The 20533-nt window shown below is 49.6% G+C and overlaps 2 protein-coding genes across 2 annotated transcripts; both read left to right on the top strand.

The window, feature by feature from the left end:
* The first annotated feature begins 3637 nt into the window (after positions 1-3637).
* LOC128327467 (olfactory receptor 1361-like) lies at positions 3638-7271 on the top strand. Its single transcript, XM_053256263.1, has 2 exons — positions 3638-3673; positions 6312-7271. The coding sequence occupies exons 1-2, from the start codon at positions 3638-3640 to the stop codon at positions 7269-7271; spliced, it is 996 nt and encodes a 331-aa protein (XP_053112238.1).
* A 12094-nt stretch (positions 7272-19365) lies between these two features.
* LOC128328360 (olfactory receptor 1019-like) lies at positions 19366-20378 on the top strand. The gene has a single exon (XM_053258269.1). The coding sequence runs from the start codon at positions 19369-19371 to the stop codon at positions 20323-20325; it is 957 nt and encodes a 318-aa protein (XP_053114244.1). The 5' UTR covers positions 19366-19368; the 3' UTR covers positions 20326-20378.
* The last annotated feature ends 155 nt before the right edge of the window (positions 20379-20533 follow it).

Genomic DNA, 20533 nt, shown 5'->3' with positions numbered 1-20533 from the left:
TGTGGAGAAAGTGGATAGAGAGATATTCTTCTCCCTCTCCCATAACACTAGAACCAGGGGTCATCCCATGAAATTGATTTCAGGGAAATCTAGGACCAACGAACAGAAGTACTTTTTCACACAACACATAATCCACTTGTGGAATTCTCTGCCACAAGTTGTGGTGACAGCCAACAACCTGGATGGCTTTAAGAGGGGTTTGGATAACTTCATGGAGGAGAGGACTAACAACGGCGACTAGTCGGAGGGCTGTGGGCCACCTCCAGCCTCAAAGGCAGGATGCTGTGAGTACCAGTTGCAGGGGAGTCACAGCAGGAGAGAGGGCAGGCCCTCACCTCTTGCCTGTGGCTTCCGGCAACATCTGGTGGCCCACTGTGTGAAACAGGATGCTGGACTAGATGGGCTTCCTTGGGCCTGATCCAGCAGGGGTGTTCCTATGTTCTTATATTCAGATAGCTTGAGGACTATTTATTTATTTATCTATCACATTTATATAGTGCCTGGTATGTGTATCTCCAGATAGTGTAAACAATTAAAAACACAATGAATACAAAATGGAGTAAAAACAATTAAAACAATTTCACAGAATAAAAATTTAAAACAATTTCAAGGGCTAAAAACCAAACAATTTAAAATTGTTTGCCGTTAAAAGCCTGAGAAAACAAATTCATTTCAGTTAAAAGCCAGAGATAACAGGTGTAACTTGAGGGTCTACCTACATATTTGAAACTGGCCTGAGAGAGGTTCAGAGCAGAGTCATACCACAGATTAGAAAGGGCACAAATATGTCAAGAAGAATTCCAGCAGGATTAGACAGCAGATTGATCAAGGAGGGTGAAAGAGGTAGGATGGTTTTCTTTAAGAAGAGGGTGTCTTGTCCAAATGAGAACATTTGAAAAACAGAAAATTGCAAAGGAGATGCCAATCGCCAATAAGGCAAGCACAGAAGGAAGTGTGGCAAACTGCTCAAGATGCATATGAAGGAGGAATCCAGCCAAGGAAATGGGATGGCCTGTTAGATGGCAAAAGAGTCAGAGGACTAATGGAGGGAGACAAAAGGAGTTCCTTGCATCCATCTTTAGTGCAGATGGTGGTAGAGAAATACCCATTCTGCTCAGATTCTCTGTGTTCTAGGACTGCATTTGGGCAAGCTGTGACAACTAGGAGTGAGAAAGTGGGACTTTGTAGAACTGACAAATTAACATGTAAGGGGTCACCTTACATGGCACCCATTCACCCAATGTTTAAAGAAACCAAGCATTAAATGGTTGCTCCTACAACTACAATCTGTAACCTATTGCTAATATCAGCTTCCTTATTAGAGGACTGGAAACTTGCCAGCGCAACATCCGTTTCTAAAAAGGGGACCCAGAGGGGATCCAGGCAATTGCATACTTGTCAGCCTATCCTAAGTAAATGGATGGCGCCAGCGTGGTGCAGTGGTTAGAGTGCTAGACTAGGACCGGGGAGACCCGAGTTCAAATCCCCATTCAGCCATGAAACTAGCTGGGTGACTCTGGGCCAGTCCCTTCTCTCTCAGCCTAACCTACTTCACAGGGTTGTTGTGAAAGAGAAACTCAAGTATGTAGTACACCGCTCTGGGCTCCTTGGAGGAAGAGCAGGATATAAATGTAATAATAATAATAATAATAATAATAATAATAATAATGGAAAGCATTGTGAAATGTGTACAAACTAGTTCTACACATGTTTACTCAAAAGTAAATGTCACATTGCATTCAATGAGACTTACTCTAAAAGTAAAGGTGCACAAGAGTGCAACCTTAGAAGAACAAAGCTTGCGGAGGAAGTCAGCCACGGCTTCTGCAAAGGAAAATCTTCTCTCTCTCATTTTTTAGAATTCTTGGGAGTGTCAATAAATATGTGGACGGGGTAATCTGTTAGATGGACTTTCAAAATTCTTCTGAGAAAGCCTCTCTCCAAAGCTGCTAAGCAAATTTTGCACCCGGTTAACTGGTTAAATATCAGAAAGCAGCTCTTACAAGTGGGGGAAGTAAGCAGGTGGGTTTCCTCAAGGGTTTGCATGGAGAATAAATGGAGTCAAGATTGAATTGTGTCATGACTAATTTGGTGGGTGGCCTCCAAGTATTCAGGGGGATGGTGAAATCCCGAACACATGGCTGAGAGTTCCTTTTATCATGCCAAATCAAGTGATAGAGACATGAGATCCAGTGTGAGTGCAATGCACACGTGGGGCAACCCCCTGCCCCTTAATTTCACATATGCACTGAAGGAATCTGGACTGGGGGTAAGTAGCCAGGAAAGAGCTCTTGGTGGTGTGGCAGATAACTCAACAAAAACATCAGCCCAACATGTGGCAGCATGGAGAAAGCAATGTTCATGCTGCAAATGATTAGGAAAGGTCAAGGAATTGAAAATAAGATGATCAGTAGTGTTGTCATTGTGATGCCTTTATACAAATTTGTGGTGGACTATTGAATGCAGTTCTAGTTGCCCTATTTCAGAAAGGATATTTTAGAAATATCCTTATATCAGTTTAGAAATCTCCAAAATATTGCAGGTAAGAGCAGCCAGAATCCAGTCATATCACAGGAACACAGGAAGCTGCCATATACTGAGTCAGACCCTGGGTCCATCTAGCCCAGTATCGTCTTCACAAACTGGCAGCAGCTTCTCCAAGGTAGGAATCTCTCTCAGCACTGTCTTGGAGATGCTGCCAGGGAGGGAACTTGGAACCTTCTGCTTTTCCCAGAGCAGCTTCATCCCCTGAGGGGAATATCTTGCAGTGCTCACACTTCTGGTCTCCCATTCAGATGCAACCAGGGCAGACCCTGCTTAGCTAGGGGGACAAGTCATGCTTGGTACCATAAGACCAGCTCTCCTCCAATCAGGGGGTTCTGAGGAAAGGCAAAAGTGTTTGAGGTTCCTGAGCTTAGCTAGAGTTAAGCAATTGGGTAGTAGCAGAATTTATAGATGCCACCAAAATATTCAGGATAGCTGGAATCCTAAAAAGATTATGATGAGCTCCAAAAGGATGTTTCCAAGCAAGATGAATGGCAAGTGAAATAGCAAATCAAATCCAATGTACTCGTTTTGCATGCTGAGGGCTCTCCAGCAATGCCGTTTCTCTCAACAATCATTCTGGAAGGTTTTGCCCAGTTCAACAGAAAGCTTATTTTCAGCACGGACAGAAGCCAAATTAGCCCCCCTCGGCTTCAGTGGAGACCTGCTTTAGCTACTGATTACCCCTGAGTGATGTCAAGAGACACAGAGCTTGCATGCAAGGGCTTGGGTGTGCCACCTAAATGATAGATTGGTGGGATTTCCAAGCTCTATAATGTTGTTAATTTCAGTGCATGAACTCCTGTGTGGTCGCTATGCTTTCAGCACCTGCTCGTCTGTAGGCGTCTCCCCTTCTGCCTCTCACTGTCTTCTTTGTGCATCATTGGATGAAATAGGCTCTGATGCACGAATGCTTTTGCCATAATCAAATTGTTAGCCTTTTGGATGTCACAGGGCTCTGGGCTGCCTTTTGGCTGCACTTTTGAATGTGCACCTCTCAGCTACAATAACCGGACATTCCTCTTTTCCCTGACTGCTACACAGAGACCTATGCCTTCTGATCTTGCAGTATGACGACAAAGGGAAGCCCATAATGCGTGACGGCCTCGTGACCGAGCAAGTGGACATGGTGAGCTCCATTCAAGCTGCCTGCCTGGTTAGCTTTCACTTTCCATCGGCTGCTAAAGGGATCTGCTCCTCCATGATGCTTTTCACAAACATGGGTTCCCTGCAGTGCCCCTACACAGCGGCAGCCAGGCCCCAGTGGCAGAATCTTACTCCCCAAAGAGGGGGTGGTATCTGGTGAAAATCAAGCTGTAGACAGACAGTGACTGGCCATTCTTTATTTGAAAACTCTGGAGACTCCAGCAGGAGGAGAATCTTTTGTGCTAACTCAAGCTTTTTTGTTCTCATCAGTGTTTCAGTTCCGAGGTTTTTACAACATAATCTTACAATGTTTACTCAGAAGTAAGTTCCTCTGAGTGAAATAGGACTTATTCTCTAGTGAGGGTGTTTAAAACAGCAGCCTTAATCTTAACCCATTTTAAACATACATTCCTATCGGCTTTGAGGCTGAGCCATCAGAACAGGCGGGTCACAAACCGAAGTGAAAGTAGGTCTCATGTTCAGAACAGCCAGAGCAACTGGTAGCCCAGCTGTGACAGGCCACTGTGCAAGGTGGGATTCCACACTGCAGTAGGACAGTGGAACTCCATGCCACAATCTGTGGCCAAGGTTAACCATGTGTCTTAACCAACCTTATGCAGCAGGAGAATAACAGCAGGAGAGAGGGCATGCCCTCAACTCCTGCAGCATCTGGTGGGCCACTGTGTGAAACAGAATGCTGGACTAGATGGGCCTTGGGCCTGATCTAACAGGGCTGTTCTGTTGTCCATATGTTCTTAATGGGGACAAATTTCTTGTAGGGTTTTGAGCCAAACTGATGGCTCAGGACTAAAGATAGTTAGGCTTTGGTAAGGTGGCCCCTTAGTGCAGATCAACTGATATTCCATATTTGCCTGGTATTTTGTGGGCCTGATATTCACCTGTGAAACTTTTATGTATAACATTCATTCACCACTTCCCTTTGTCAAATGCTCAAAGTAGCACAGGAAGTTAGAAAAACACCAACACAGAGAAAACTAAGCACACCTTTTAAAATACAAACTCAAGAACCAGTAAAATAATAATCAGGAAGAAAGAGGTCTGAGAGAAACATCATAAGACTGGTCACGCTTTACCTTTGCTGTCCTGACTTTGGAGTGGGGCTGCTCAACTTTGGCCCTCCTGCAGATGTTGGCCTACAATTCCCACAATCCCTGGCTATTGGTCACTGTGATTGAGGATTATGGGAGTTGTAGTTCAAAAACAGCTGGGGGGCCCAAGTTGAGCAGGCCTGCTTTGGAGCATAGACTCCCAAATGGTTTCCTTGCAGAGAGCAAGGTGATGTGCACTCTTGCTGTATACAGAACACAAAGCAGGGTATGGCCCTGATCCCAAAGGTAAAACATGGTCCTAGGTTAATCATACAGATAACTACAAAAGATAAGAACATAAAAGTTGCAGAAGGCAACATAAAAATCCCGGTACTCTGAATATTCTACCTTGTGGTCCAAATTTCCTGCCTGTCCTGCATACAAACTTTATTTACCTGTGTTCACAGCATGAGAAGACCAGGGGCTCGTACCCTTGAGCCCCCAGATGTTTTTGGACCATCATCACCCCCAGCCACAATAGGTAGAGGAGGATTCTGTGCATGAGATGCTCTCAGAATCAAGGCGCTCTTTGAGCTCCTTCCTCATGACAAGCTCAACAGTTCTTCTACACTAAACGCCCCGTTGTCTTCTCCATACATTCACTTGCAAAGCAAATACTGTATACCATTTCAGGGCTTAATGATTAACTGCAGAGATTTGTCTGACCTTGAAGGAAGTTGGAAATAAAGAGATACCTCCTCACACTTCCTTTGCATTTCCCCTAATCTGGGACATGTGTTCTCAACCTTGGGTTTCCAGATGTTGTTGGACTATAACCCCCATCATCCCAAGCCACAATGGCCAAAGGGCGATGGGAGTTGTAGTCTAACAACATCTGGAAAGGCAAGGTTGGGAACCTCTTCTCTAGACCAAAGAGGTAACTGGAATCTAAACATTTCTTCCCTCTTATGCTTCATATTATAAGCACCCACATTATAAATGCTGCTCACATTCTTTGGTGAAGGGAGTGCTTTGTGTCCACCTGCGTGGGCAGGACCAGGGCTGGGGCAACAAGGGGAGGAACTCAGCATGCTCCGTTCCTTCAAGCTCTGAATATCTCTGGCACCACTGTAGGTTTTTCTCAGTCAAAAGGGTTGTATTTCCTTCATTCCACAGGTTTTGGGGAACACGCTTTGGGTGCTCAGAAACACAGCTCATGATGCCAGATTCTCTGTTCCCTAATTTAGATTCATCTTCTACACACATTGTATAGTGTGGTGAAATCTGATTCTAATTGTGGGCAACAAAAGGGCATAGGGCTTCAGCTGCTGCTACCGAGCATGTCCAATTGTGCTTGGGCATGCTCAGTAGCATTACGTGTACAACAAACTTGTCAGGTACACGTAAGAAAATGTTGCTGGACTGGACTGTTTCCTGTCTTCCATGCACTCTTTGTGTGGTCTTTCCTACATGGAAGTGATATATTATCCACCTAGGAAATGACTGAGTGTGAAGAAGGCCTCACCTGAAGGCTCTTGCGTTTCCTCCTCTGCCCCCTTTCTCTCCTCACAGACATGTCCTTTCCTCCCCATGGGTGCAGCAGAGAATCAAACGCAGGTGACAGAGTTTATCTTCCTGGGCTTCTCCAGCCTCCAGAAGGACCACCAGACCTACCTCTTCTTGGCGTTCCTCATTGCCTACTTGGCCACCCTGATGGGCAACCTCACAATAGTCCTCCTGGTCCTCATGGACTCCCGCCTTCACAGCCCCATGTACTTTTTCCTCAGCTACCTCTCCTGCTTGGACATTTGCCTCTCCACTGTGGTCGTGCCCAGGATCTTGGTGAGCAGCGTGCTCCAGCGACACTCCATTTCCTACAACCAGTGCTTGGTGCAGACATTCTTCCTGGTCGGCTTTGCTGGCTGTGAGCCTGCGCTGCTGGCCGTCATGGCATATGACCGGTACGCTGCCATTTGCCAGCCTCTGCACTATGCCCACCTCATGAGCCCCCGGGTGTGTGTCCAGCTTGTTGTGGCCACCTGGGTCTTGGGCTTCCTGGACTCAGCCGTTCACGCTGCCCTGGCTTCCAACTTGCGTTTCTGTGGCTTCAACCAGATCCCCCACATCTTTTGTGATGTTCCCCCTTTGTTGAAAATTGCCTGCAGTGACACGCATGCCAATGAGCTGGCCACTCATATCACCAGCATCTTTGTGGGCCTCGCTCCCTTCCTCTTCATCATCCTGTCGTATGTCTACATCCTGGCCTCCGTTCTGCACATTCGCTCCAATACCGGCAGGCACAAAGCCTTCTCCACTTGTGTTTCTCACATTGCAGTGGTCACCCTCTCTGTTGGAATTGCATTCCTGAACTACAACCACACCAGCTATGGCTACTCCTTGGAGATCGACATCCTGGTCTCCAGCATGTTCTGCATCGTCACCCCCATGCTGAACCCCCTGATCTACAGTCTCCGCAACCAGGAAGTAAAGGGGGCCATGAGGAAGGTCCTGAACAGCCACAGGATGGTTTGAAGTCCACCTTGGGGATCTGGTTCGTTGATCTTCACTGGTACACGATGCTCGTGCAGAATGAAATTGACTGAAGTGGGATGTCTGGCCACTGTCTGTCACCCATTTGTCAGCATCAATGTATCTCATTTATTTAATTGATTGAGTGAGTGATTGTTTTAACACATTTATATATGGCGCTATATAAAATCTCAGGGCAGTTTACAATTTAAACAAACAGCAGCTAAAACCGAAACATCATATAAAAGAGATTACGATTACCATAACTAAAACTAAAACTTTATAACATCATCAACTAAAAGCCCGATGAAGAAATGTAGGCCCGTGTGATCCTTAGCCGGTTTCAGCAACTTTATTTTTATTTGGTATTGCTAGCAACTCTGGAAGTTCACCTACATTCTAAACTGGCCGGTTGATTAGCTTAACACGAGGCAAATAATGCTCTATGCTTGAATTGCTGTCGAGCAGTTGGAGGCCGTTGTGGCTGCTGGGGATGATGGGAGGGGTAGTCCAACGACATAGCAGGACCCAAGGCTAGGGCTCCTTGGCCTAAGGTGTATCCTCCTCTGGTTGTACTAAGGCGAACTTGGCAATGAAGCAAAGAGCCAAGTTACTCACAAAAGAGCCCCTGGTGGCGCAGTGGTAAAACTGCTGCCCTGTAACCAGAAGGTTACAAGTTCGATCCTGACCAGGGGCTCAAGGTTGACTCAGCCTTCCATCCTTCCGAGGTCGGTAAAATGAGTACCCAGAATGTTGAGGGCAATATGCTAAATCATTGTAAACCGCTTAGAGAGCTCCGGCTATAGAGCGGTATATAAATGTAAGTGCTATTGCTATTGCTAAAAGGAGGTCTCAGTTCCCTGAGGGTTTGAACATCTCATGCGGCTGCCCATTTTTGGAGTTCCTTTGTGGCTTTGCTGTTATTCCAGGACTCATGGACCATCAGTGCTAAGAGACTTCAGAGCTCCGAGGGGCAGGCCGGCTCATGAACTCAAACCTTTCAAAGACGCAAATTGCTGGGTGATAGCCGGACTCTTTGTTAGAGGTTGTTGATTCTTACCCACAATAGGTAAAACAGCAGAGCACTAAGGAATGAGCACACACACTCCAGTTACAGAGTAGGTAGCAGAGGATGGTTTGGATACTGCAGCTGTTTAGAGAAATCACATGGAGATCCTTGTTTAACTAAACACTAAATATTTATTGGTTAAATACACTTAGATAGAAAAGACCTATATCTAGTCTAAAGGACTACATAATGGATAGGTAAGGAGAGAGAGAGAGAGAGAGAGAGAGAGAGAGAGAGAGAGAGATGTTTCCATCTGCTCTCTAGGAGGAAAGGAAGGATTGTGACTCACCACAGGAAGTGCTGCAGAGTCAGTTCAGGGATCATAGAGTAGGGACAAAGAGGAAGACCCCTCATTCATTCATTCATTCGATTTTTATACCGCCCTTCAGAACTGGCTCAGGGCGGTTCTTATTCACTGTCTCTACTCCCAATGCCCCTAGTGGTCATTAGGATAGTTGGTGCAAAAGGCCAATGCACTGGAAGTTCATCTCCAACACTCTTACATAGTCCAGGTTTGTTAGGTTTCAGTTGTCGGACCACACAAAAACACACGTTACACACTAACACATGTGACCGAGTTGCATCTCTTGTCCTGAAGGGAGATCTGAGAAGGCCAGAAAGAGAGCTTGCTTCCAGGTGCATCGTGCCAAGGGCTGAGCCACCTCTGGTCAGGCTCCAGGGACTGGATATTGTTGATGTAAACAGATCGACCCCTGTGTGGTGCCCCTGCTGTCAGCATGTGCTTGTTCAACATCTGCAGTCCCTGTGAGCCCTGCTTGTCACTGGAGTGTGAGAGCCACTGAATTCCCCAAGAGGTTTAGGTGAGGGTCCCAAGAACCCAGGAGATGTTTGAGTCTGTGATTATTTAGCAAAGCACCAAGGAAGCCACCACTCTAGTTACAGCGTGCAGAGTTTAGTCGCTGCCGCTATTTAGAGTAAAACGCAGGGAGATAACAGTAGAGTCTAAACTAAATTGATTTATTGGTGAAGTACATTTGAGATGGGAAAGACCTGTCCTATCTATCAGCTACATAAGCCTTGCGGGGCTTGGAGCCTGTCTACCTACAGACCCGCCTCTCCCATCCAGTTACACCCCGTCCGGTTAGATAATCTCAGATGGCCCTCTTGTCGGTCCCTGATTTCCGATAGGTTTGGGGCTCTCGGACCCACGAATGAGGCTCTTCGGTTGCTGCCCCACTTCTTTGGAACTCTCTTTCCCTCCAGATTCATTTAGCCCCTACCTTCCTGATCTTCACATCTCTATTGAAGACTTTTCTTTTTTGCCAGGCTTTTGCCCTGTAGTTTACCTATTTGTTTTTTGTTAGTTACTTTAGTTTTTAATTTAGTATGTAGTACATTAAATGTTTCAAATAAATAAATAAATAAATAAATAAATAAATAAATAAATAAATAAATAAATAAATAAATAAATGGTAGTGGGAGAGAGATGTTTCCATCTTCTCTCTAGGAGGAAACGAGGACTGACACACTACAGGAAGAGGAAAGCTGGTCTGGTGGTAGCAAGCATGACTTGTCCCCTTAGCTAAGCAGGGTCCACCCTGGTTGCATATGAATGGGAGACTTGATGTGTGAGCACTGCAAGATATTCCCCTCAGGGGATGGAGCCACTCTGGGAAGAGTAGAAGGTTCCAAGTTCCCTCCCTGGCAATATCTCCAAGACAGGGCTGGGAGAGATTCCTGTCTGCAACCTTGGAGAAGCCACTGCCAGTCTGTGTAAATACTGAGCTAGATAGACCAATGATCTGACTCAGTATATGGCAGCTTCCTATGTCTCTATGTTCCTGAGGAATCAAAGCAGGGGTCATAGGGCAGAGGCAAACAGGGACAGGTCAGGAGACCCTCACTAGCTACTTCTGCTCCCAATGCCCCTAGTGGTCATTAGAATAGTCGGTGCAAAAGGTCGAGGCACTGTAACTCCATCTCCAACAAAGACACCCAGGGCCAGCAGGGGCTCTGACGACTCTCCTGTAGGGAGACAGGAGTGGGGCCATATTTGGGAGAAGGCCGGGGCTGCAGTGTTCCTCCTATCTCGGCAGAGGCCAAGTCCCAGCAGTCGGCACCAGAAGCCCTACAGAGGGAGACTGCCCGGCCGGGCCTCCAGCCCCAGGGGGATCTCGAGGATAGAAGAGGCCCTTGTAGTGTGTCAGCAGTCATGGCTGTGAGACTTGGACTTCACCTGAAAGGGGGCAGTGGCCATGACGCAGCTTCTCTCATTGATCCCTCCAGGCTCTCCTGGCTGGCCAGAGGCAGGGTGGCACTACAAGCCCTCTTTGGCTACAATGAAGCTTGGAATCATGCCGTTTGCTCAGGTCCTCCATAGAGAGGTCTACCTCCAGCCCCTATGCTGTTGAGCTGGGTCCTTGGTGCTCCCCTTAAAAAACAGTTTTTAACTCTCATATCCACTATTTCCCTCACCCACCTCCCCAAAAGGGGATTAAACAAACTCAGGGAGGACATTGATCAATGACTCTGAGGTTCAGAAGCAGAATTGCCTCTGAATACCAGTTTCAGGGGAGCCACAGTGGGTGGGTTGGGGCAGCTGTATCCTTGCCTCTCCTGCTTGTGGGGTTCCCTTGGGGCTGCTGGGGGGGGCCCCACGTGGCAGACAGGATGCTGGACTATGCTTGGCCTGAACCCCCAGGGCTCTTCTTATGTTCTTATGCAGTTTGTGCCTGGGAGGAGGTCAGCGCCTCTGGCTCACAAGGACGTCTGCTGCACCCCTGCTAACTGGGCAAAGAGGCACCTTTTAACGTGGCGATTCTCTTTATTTAGCAGGGGGAGAGTCACTGGCCCTCTCCACCCACAGCACAGTATCCCTCCAGTGATTGTGGCTGGTGTCTATCTTATGTCTCTTTTTAGATTGTGAGCCCTTTGGGGACAGGGAGCCATCTCATTTATTTATTATTTCTCTGTGTAAACCGCCCTGAGCCATTTTTTGAAAGGGCAGTATAGAAATGGAATAAATAAATAAATAAAATAGTTGTGCCCGTCTGTTTTTAGATGCTACAGTTTTGGTTGGTTTTGCAGCAAGAGACAACAACCCTCACTAGTCTTCTGGAAACAGCCTTCAGATCCACTCTGCTTCACCTGCTCTAGCAGCCAGTATTCACTTCCTGATGACTGTGGTGTCTTCTCTTTTAATAAAACATATTGATTTCTTTTTAGAAGTCCAGGCCTTCAGACCCTGTTTGCTGGTACTGTGCAGTGATGCTTCACTATCTGACCTGCTCCAAAGCTATGCACATTGGTTGAGTTGATGTTCCTTAAAGTGGGCCCGCACCACCAGATAGATAGCTGCCTGCTTCCTCATTTGGTCAGAGATGGCAGCAGAAGGGAAGGGTCCCCCTGGCATCCAAGTAATTTCCCCTTATGGAAATTCACCCGGGACTGAGATGGATGTACATGTTCTGGATATGTGAAACTAGTGTACATGAGTATAAGAGACACAGGCCCAAGCAAGGATGGTAATCTGGAGAGTGAGAGGCTGGGCCATTTCAGGTCAATAGCCACGGTGGGTAATTAAGGCACCCCTCCCGCACCCAAGTATCCCTGTGTTTGTTTGTTCACTTTTGTTGCAGCCATAGGCCAAACGGAGTATCCATGTGTCAAAAGCACATGGAGAGCCAGGCTACCTGCTCTGAACTCTACCCAGCTTTGCCTTCACTAGCCAGGTGTGGACAAATTTTTCTTTGGCAGGAACTCTGCTTGTGACCACAGAGACGTGCTGAGTCTGGGGCCTTCGTGAGCTGCAGCAGGCCTGCCGGAAAGAGCCGAGGGAGCTCCACCACTGCGAGATTTGCACGCAACCGCCTTCTGCTTCTGTGGGCTGCCTCATGTGCTCCTGTCTGACACAAGAATGGCCACAGAAGGGTCTGCTTCTGTATTTAAGGTGGCCCAGGAGCTGAACTTGCAGGATGGAAGGGAAACACTTGGCCACACAGCTCAGGTCTCACCCGCCACGTTCAGTCCTTTGCAGACTCCTGGGACCTGGCTGCATGAAGACTCTCTCATACCTCTGACGTTTGGCAGATGGGGGGGAAGGAGGATGCCCTTATAACAATCACTTCTCGTACCAAGGATTGCTGCCCAAGCCACCCACCCCACGGCTGTTATAAATGGCTGGAGACTAAATGAATGCCACCCGCCAAGTGCTGTGATCTGCCTTAGGCACTGGGCCCCCACCCTGGGGAGGAAGCTGATTCCCAGAGAGTGGCCCCTCCCATGAACAAGGCAACCTCAAGAGGCAGAAACAGGGATTAAATAGGGATGGCGAATTCCTATGGCGTTGGAGCCAATAGTCTCTGCTCCGGCTTCCAGGCTTGGAGATACTCCATGCAACTGGCGCGATCCGTGCAGATAGAGACGGGTTTCCAAAGGGACAGCTGCCAAGCAGGGAAGGAGCAACTGGATTATTCCTAGCCAAGAAGGAAAGGGTTAGTGTTGCTTTTAACTCTTGAAGGGTGGTGGCCAGAGGGGTGTGTGTGTGGCTTCTCTCTCTCTCTCTCTCTCTCTCTCTCCATGCAGCCCAGCCAGCCAGGCTTTTCTTATTTTAAGTTGCTTACAGTTATGAATTAGGATTCTGAGTGGATTATTCAGCCCCCCCCCCCACCAATCTGCTGGCATGCATGAAGGCTGTGAGTTTGCCTGACTGGCTGCTGATCCAAGAACCACTCCCCACAGCCCCCCTGCAGCACCATGCAGATGGGGTGGTGGGTGGTGGGGCTGGCTGGCTGCAGCACATCTACATTGCCCCCTGAAGCTGACCCGGAGGCCATTGGCCATGAAGAGGAGCTGCGGAGGCAGCAGGCTGCAGCTGTCGCTGGCTCTTCTCTGGAGGTCTCTGGCTGCAGGGATGACCTGCAAAGCCCATGGAGGAGGGCTCCTCCGTATCACCTCCTGTTCTCCTGCAATGCTCTGGACCAGCTGCAGCGGTCAGGACTGATGGCCATTTCTGCTCCGAACTCGGGTGTCTGTGGAGCCCTGCGCTTGCTCCCAGCCTCCCTTTCCTGCCACAAAGCCCCAGAGGGAGAGGGCTTTCCTCCTCCTCATGACGCAAGTGGCGCCTGCCAGGGCCATCAAGGCCCTCGTTTCTTCCCCGGCCTGTTGGCCTCACACCCTCCAGGCAGCAGTGCTGTGTGGGGACTGGGACAGACAGACCGCCGGCCATTGGCCACCACGGTCCTCTTGCGGGGCAGAATCTGAGTGCCTCCGGGAAGAGCAGGGCAGGCTGCATACTCTGGATCCTGCTGCTGGGTCCGGTCAAGTGGCCGAAGAAGCCCTTCCAAGAGCAGCAGAAGCAGCAGCCTCCTCCCCTCCAGCTGGGGGGTGCCAGGTGAGGAGCAGAGAAAGGTGCCAGGAGCAGCTCCCAGACTGCGGGGGGCTTCCTTTGGCAAGGGGGTGGGCAGGCAGGGGATGTCTTCTTTATACGCAGTTTATAACATTTCTATCCCGCCTTTCTCCAAGGAGCCCGGAACAGTGTACATGGTTACGTTTCTCCTCACAACAACCTTACGAGGTAGGCTAGGCTGAGAGATCAGTATGAGGTTGGCTCCGAAAATCCCAGCAAGCTTCCTGGCTGAACTGGGATTTGTACTTGGGCCTCCCTGGCCCTAGTCCAACAGTTGAGCCACTGCAGCCTGTACACCAGCTAACACCAGGGAGGAAATGTCAAAATATTGGCAAATGGCAAGTCTGATTCAGGCAGTCTGATTTGCAACTGCCCCCAAAGCAGCCCTGCTTTCCTCACAGAGCAGCCCAGCTCAAAAACGCCTGAAGCGCTGAGGAGGTGTTACTGGGGGCTGACTCCACTATGGAGCAGAAGGGAGGGAAGGCATCGGCTGCAGAGTCCGGCCAGGCCAGAGAAAGTCCTCCTTCACCAAGCACGTAGCACAGGGTCTCCTCCCCTCGGTCCCCTGATGGACTGGAACTGCTGTCAAGATGGGGATCGTAGTCAACATCTGGAGACCTAAGGCAAGGAACCTCTGGCGGCGGAATGCATTCCTGGCATTGGCTGCGGGCTTAGGAGGAGTCTCCAAAAGGGGATTAGACACATTCATGGAGGAGGAGGAGGAGGAGGAGGAGAGGTCCATCCCTGGCTATTAGCCATGACAGATATATGGATGGAACCTCCATGTTCAGATGCAGTGTACCTCTGAAAACCAGTTGTTGGTGGGGCAACCAAGAAAAGGTATTTTGCCTTTGTGTTCTCTTTCTGGGAATCTTGTTGGCCACTGTGGGAAAGAGGGTACTAGGTGAGATGGACCCCGACCCCCCCAGACTGATCCAGCACAGCTCTTCCGAGGTTCTCTTGGCTTCCCTTTGAGTCTGACACCCACTACCCCAGTTTTCAGGATTCGTGGGGGGTGGGAGTCAGGGAGAAATGAGGAGTATGGTGGATGAGTGGAGTGGGGGTGGTGAGACAGGTGGTTGACGGAGGATGATGGGGGTGGTGATGGAGGAGGAGAGAGGGCGAGGCAGGTGTCAGGAGGGACTGGCTGGAGGTCAGAGCCTTAAATGGGGATGGGCACAGTGATAATCTGGTCCGGACTCAGAGGAGGGCGTGCAGAATCCGGGCAGGCAAGGCTTTAGCTGCTCAGCCTCCGCCACCTATGATGGCTCCCAAAAGGGTCTTGGCTGCCATCAACACCCATTTAAAGGCAGGTTGGACACCTAGAACATCCTAACAAAACAAAAAAACACCCCCCCAAACCCCAACCAAACATTCAAGGGGATGTTCAGGTGTGCAAATACGGGTATTCCCAGAAGCCCAAGGAAAGAAATCTAACAGAAAGGTATAAAAAAATTCATATTGTCTTCCTGATTTGGAAGCCAAATTCTTTGTGGCACTAAAGATGAGTTTTAGAATCTTAAGCCTCAGAGCAGGATCAGTCTGGGGAGCAACAGGATCTCTCTGCTCTTTCTCAGGAGCTCACTTTCATTTCAAGCTCATGCTGAATGCAGACTAGTTCCTGCACAAAGAACACGGAGCTTTCTTAAGGACCACACTTCAGTCTCCAGCAGCACTAAAGAGATATAGAGGTAGGTAGCCCAGAATTTCCCTACCCAGATTCTGTGATTTTCCAGTTCCAACAAGAAGCCACACAAAGGGAATGATCACTCTCACATTTACCTTGATGCCTCTCCAGATGGCAAACATGATCTCCAAATGACGCGTTGTGGAAAACACAGGAACAAGGGCAACCGGACTCACTTGCATTGGGAACATGGGGTTCTTAGGACCCATATTAGGAATGAAGATGAAGATTCTGGCCATGGGTCAAAGAGAAGTAGCCAAGTTGGTGCAGGGTCTGGAAACCAAGTCCTATGAGGAATGGTTGAGCCTGGAGAAAAGGAGGGCCATCTTCAAACATTGGAAAGGCGGTTGCACAGCAGGAAGAGCGTAAAATGGTTCACTGCTGCTTCGGGGGCAGGACAACCAGCAGTGGGCAGTGATGCTCTTACCCCTGGACTTCGGGGCCAAAGTCAGGGGCCTCCACAACCCCTGGGGGCCCCCAGATCTGTCCTGGGTGGTGTGGTTGCTGCTGTCCCACACTGTGCCGGGCAGCTGAGTGTGATTATAACCCATACCAGGTGCTTTAGAGACAGAGCGGGGAGTGGGGAAAGAAATGTGTGGGATGGGAATATGACGAGTTGCGTGTTGAAATGTTTCTGCTACTGCGTATTTGCATATATAGGCCTGTTTTATCTTCTTACATTCTTGTGAGTCCAGTTGCTGCTTGTGCCCTCAAGAACTGACATGTTAAAAATACTGCGTGTCAGAGGTGTGTGTGTGTGTGTGTGTGTGGGGGGTGATGATTAACTTGCAGTGGGCGGGGGTGGTGGGGGTGGTCTCCAAAGGCCTTTAGGTCCAGGCTCCAAAATTACCCAGGTGCGCCCCTGCCAATGGGTTCAAATTGCAAGGAAGCTGAGGAAGAATTCCCTGACTGCATGAGCTGTTCCATAGTGGAACCGTCTCTGCCTCCTGCAAGGGGGTGTGGAGTGAGCTTCCCTTCACCGGCTGAAGCCTTCCTTCACTTGGACCAGAAGGCCGCCAAGTTCTCTTCCACTCTCATCTTCTAGAGCAGTTTATCCTCTGGCTGCCCCCATTTTAGGAATCCTAGGCAGGAAGGACAACAGCATGGAGACAGGAGGCCAAAGGAAACAATCAGTGGCGGTGGCGGCGGTTCTGGCTAGCAGGTCGGCAGCAGCAGCCTCAGCTGTCCTGCCCGTTGGCAAAAACCAGGAGGGGCTCCCACGGCCACTGCCCGCCTGCCAAGGTCCAGCCTCGCCCTTCAGCCCCTCCACGTTCCTGATCTGGGGGACGTTTGCTTCAGGGAGTGGCAAGAGGCTGGCAAACAACTGAAGTGCCCCCCTGAGGTGGGTCAGGCACAGAGGAGGTCCCAGTGGGGCAGAGAGGGTGGCAGCCTCCAAGCAGCTTCTCCTCCAGCCTGGAAGAGAGGAATGAGCAGCACCCCCAGGTTGCCACGAGCCACACCAGCCAACAGCAAACACTGGACTCTCCTTGACGCTTCCCTGGCTTGCGAATCCCGCTGGGTGAGGAGGAGCAGTGTTCTCTCTCGTTTTTTACATCTGTGTGAGGAAGGAATTCTGTTCTGAGCGGCAGTATCAAGACGTTTGCATGTGCGTTTGGCATGGGGCCTTCCTGATTCAACCTGAGCAGGATCTGAAATTAACTGAGCGGACATCAAAAAACCTTGTGAGCGCGCGTACGTGCACACACCTTAGAGGGAACACTGGTGGGGAGGGGGAGATGCCGTGGCTACAGGGGAACCCTGGGGCACAGCCGCCCTCGCTGACTTTACATCTGACTGCCCTGTTTGGGGGGGAGGGGTTTGCTGCTTTGCAGAATACTCGGGTGACGCTTCTCATCTGGACTGTGTGTTCTGATGACTTCAGTGTGATGGGATTCATTGGGTAAAACTTTGATGGCAGGTTGAACGGCATGCCCCCAGGATTTCAGGGAGGCAGGCACAGGGCTTCCGAAGGGTGGGTTGTACGGAGAGGCTGGCCGCCGCCACCGCCTCCTCCTCCAGGACCAAATTGGAGGGGGAAAGGTGTTGCCTTTCAGGGTAGCATTGCTGTTGGTTGGTTGGTTGGTTGATAATATTTGTATACTGCCCAAAACGCAAGTCTCTTTAGGTAGGCAGGCAGGCATGTTCAGCAGGTGACAGTGTATGTCATGGCAACCCTTCAGAGATGCACAATACCTTCCAGCCTCAAATTTGTTTGAATTTTGGAGCCATTGGCTCTGTGGTGCTTGAGCATCGTAAGGAATGGGAAGAATCCATCTTCAACATGATGAAAAAAGAACAAACCAGAAGTGGTATTTCCTTGTAACAAGGGATTCTGTTTGAAACTTAATTTCGTCCTTCAGAGGAAATGCCAGCCCTGTCCCTTCAGGTACCCCAAAAGTCATTGTCCTGGAGAATCTGCAGTATATGAGTGTGTTTAAATTCAAGCTACTAATGTTAGAGAGTTAGTTGAGTTAAAAAAACCTGCACTTATTTGATGAATCTACTATTCATTCAGCTACATTTGGAGCAGAAACATTATTCATGTTAACCGTAAAGTACATTAGGTCAGCTTGAGCAAGCCAAGCCAATGAACCACACACTTTACTCTCTCTTAGTTGTGTGAACCATGTTTAGTACTGTGGATTTAAAATTTTATTTTAATTGCCGTATGGGGTTGTTGCATGGCAGACTGACTGACTGCTGCCTCAATCTGCTGGAGAGGCATACTTGTCTTTAAAAATCCCCCCGTTGAGAACTCCTAAACCCATCACACTTCAGTGGGACTGAAAAACAGCACCCAGGATGGGGCGAAGCAGTGAGGAAGGGGCTGGATTCTCAGTGATGGCGGTTATTAGGGTTAGGGAGCAGTTTACCTCCCCAGGCACATCTGCATTTTCTCCCCTGGACATGTGTGGCGGTTGCTGTCCACAAGACACTAGCTGGCCCATCAGCATCTGCTGGCCAGGCTCCTGCACAGTGTGCATGCTCAGCTATGGGCCATGCGCATTTAGCAAAATGACTCCTGGGAGGAGGAGAGAAGAGGAAGCTGGTGAGGGGAACTTAGCTCCAATCCCTCGGGCTATGCCTAGCTTAGCCACACAGAATTGTCCTTCAAAAGGAAAGGGTTCGCCAGCATCCATGCTCACATGGTGGCTTTTGCATGTCCTCGTTTTTCAAAGGGAGCTCTAAGCAGCAGCGCTAGGAAGTGGCTCTTTGGCAGCCAATAAGAATAGAGACATGAGGACTTAAATGCCTCCAAGTTGAGGCTGCCCTGCCCAGGCTCTTCCTCCCTGCTGGAAAAGAGTAAAAGGAGCACCCCTCTGGGTTGGAGTCTTGCATGCCTTCTCCATCATACCCTGCTTGGCCCATTGCTGGCACTGGTGTGCAAACGCTTGGGAATGCAAAGTTCTTGGTATGAATGGGGCTGGTCCTTCAAGGGGCTGAGGCTCAGTGGGTGCTGACTCCAGGATATTGGTGTTCATGGGTTCCTGTCTCTGGGGTCTCCTGGCTGGCAAGAGCAAGTTCCAGGCTGGTACCAGTGCCTAGCCATGTGGACCAGAGCACCCACAGCCAAGAGAGCAAGAGCCATTCAAAAGAGGAACACATACCTCCAGATCAAGCAGCTAAGCCAAGCCACAAACTAGAGTGGGGAGGGAGGCAAGCCAGCACTCCACCCTGAACCGAGGGCAGTGGCTGATAGGAGATGGCAGGCCATGTTTATGCCCAAATATAATCGCCTAGGGAGGGTTTGGCTGCTGTCCCTGATGTCCTGGGTCTCTCTTTGTGGCAGTTCCTGGCCACAAAGGTAGAAAAAAATGGTGGGAAATGCCAGGTGTAGTGAGGAGAAAGGCAAGTGCTGGAGATGGTGTTCAGTCCCCACTTCTTTTCACATGAGATACAACAACTCGCTTGTGATGCTTCTACGCCTTCTATTTCTCCTTGTTTTTTTCCTGTGCAGATCATCTCTGTGGGCCACATGGATGTCAGGAATCAGACACGGGTGGCAGAGTTCATTTTCCTGGGATTCTCGGGGGTTCCACATGGCCAAATCTATCTCTTCTTGGCATTCCTAGCCATCTACATGGTTACTGTCATTGGGAACTCTGTGATCTTCACCTTGATCCAACTGGATTCCCACCTTCACAGCCCCATGTACTTTTTCCTCAGCCATCTGTCCTGCCTGGACATCTGCTACTCCTCCGTCACTGTCCCGAAGATCCTGGTGAACTTCCTGCACCAGCAACACACCATTTCTTACCACCAGTGCATGGCACAGATGTTCTTCTTGATGACCTTCGCGGGCTCAGAGTGTGCACTCTTGGCCGTCATGGCCTACGATCGCTACGTGGCCATCTGCCAACCGCTGCACTATAGCCAACTCATGAGCAGTCAGGTGTGTGTCCCTCTGGCCGTGGCTTCGTGGATCTGGGGCCTTCTGGACTCTGCCCTCCACACTGCCCTGGCCACCAACTTGTCCTTCTGTGGAGCCAACCAGATTCACCACATCTTCTGCGATGTCCCGCCGCTCCTGAAAATCGCTTGCAGCAACACTTACATCAACGAGGTGGCCCTTCACGCCGCGACTGTTTTCGTGGGCGTGGGCCCATTCATGCTTGTGCTCATCTCATACATCTACATCCTGGCCGCCATCTTGCGCAGCAACTCCAAAACTGGTAGGCGCAAGGCCTTTTCCACCTGTGCCTCCCACCTGATTGTGGTCATCCTCTACTTTGGGACGGCCAACCTGAACTACAACCGTCCCAGCTCCGGCTACTCCTTGGAGATAGACACCCTGGTCTCCACCCTGTATTGCATCATCACCCCCATGCTGAACCCCCTCATCTACAGCCTCCGCAACAAGGAGGTGAAGGGAGCCCTGTGGAAGGTGCTGGGGGGGCAGAGGAAGAAATACACTTCACCAGTCAGGCAGTGACAGGTGAGCTTAGCAGGAGGGCTCCTCTGCTCGGACCCCCACCCTAGTGATGAGGAGGCTAAGGAAGACTGCAGCCCCTTGGCCTTCTTGGGGAGACTAGCTTCACTGCACATGCACAGAGAGGCACATCTCCTGTAGGTCTGCCCTCAGGCCAGCCCACAAACACTGATTCAGAAAGCAAGCCAGGGAACTGCAGAGACAGATGAAG

Source organism: Hemicordylus capensis, chromosome 5 (assembly GCF_027244095.1).
Source record: "Hemicordylus capensis ecotype Gifberg chromosome 5, rHemCap1.1.pri, whole genome shotgun sequence".
Taxonomy (NCBI): Eukaryota; Metazoa; Chordata; class Lepidosauria; order Squamata; family Cordylidae; genus Hemicordylus; species Hemicordylus capensis.
Note: the sequence above shows the minus strand (reverse complement) of the source record. Positions and strands in the feature narration are given on the sequence as shown.

Bases quoted from the DNA above. Each gene is read 5' to 3' on its own strand.
- LOC128328360 (XM_053258269.1), top strand. From the start codon at position 19,369: ATGGATGTCAGGAATCAGACACGGGTGGCAGAGTTCATTTTCCTGGGA.
- LOC128327467 (XM_053256263.1), top strand. From the start codon at position 3,638: ATGCGTGACGGCCTCGTGACCGAGCAAGTGGACATG. The intron at 3,674-6,311 runs GTGAGCTCCATT...CTCTCCTCACAG, and splicing joins TGACCGAGCAAGTGGACATG to ACATGTCCTTTCCTCCCCAT.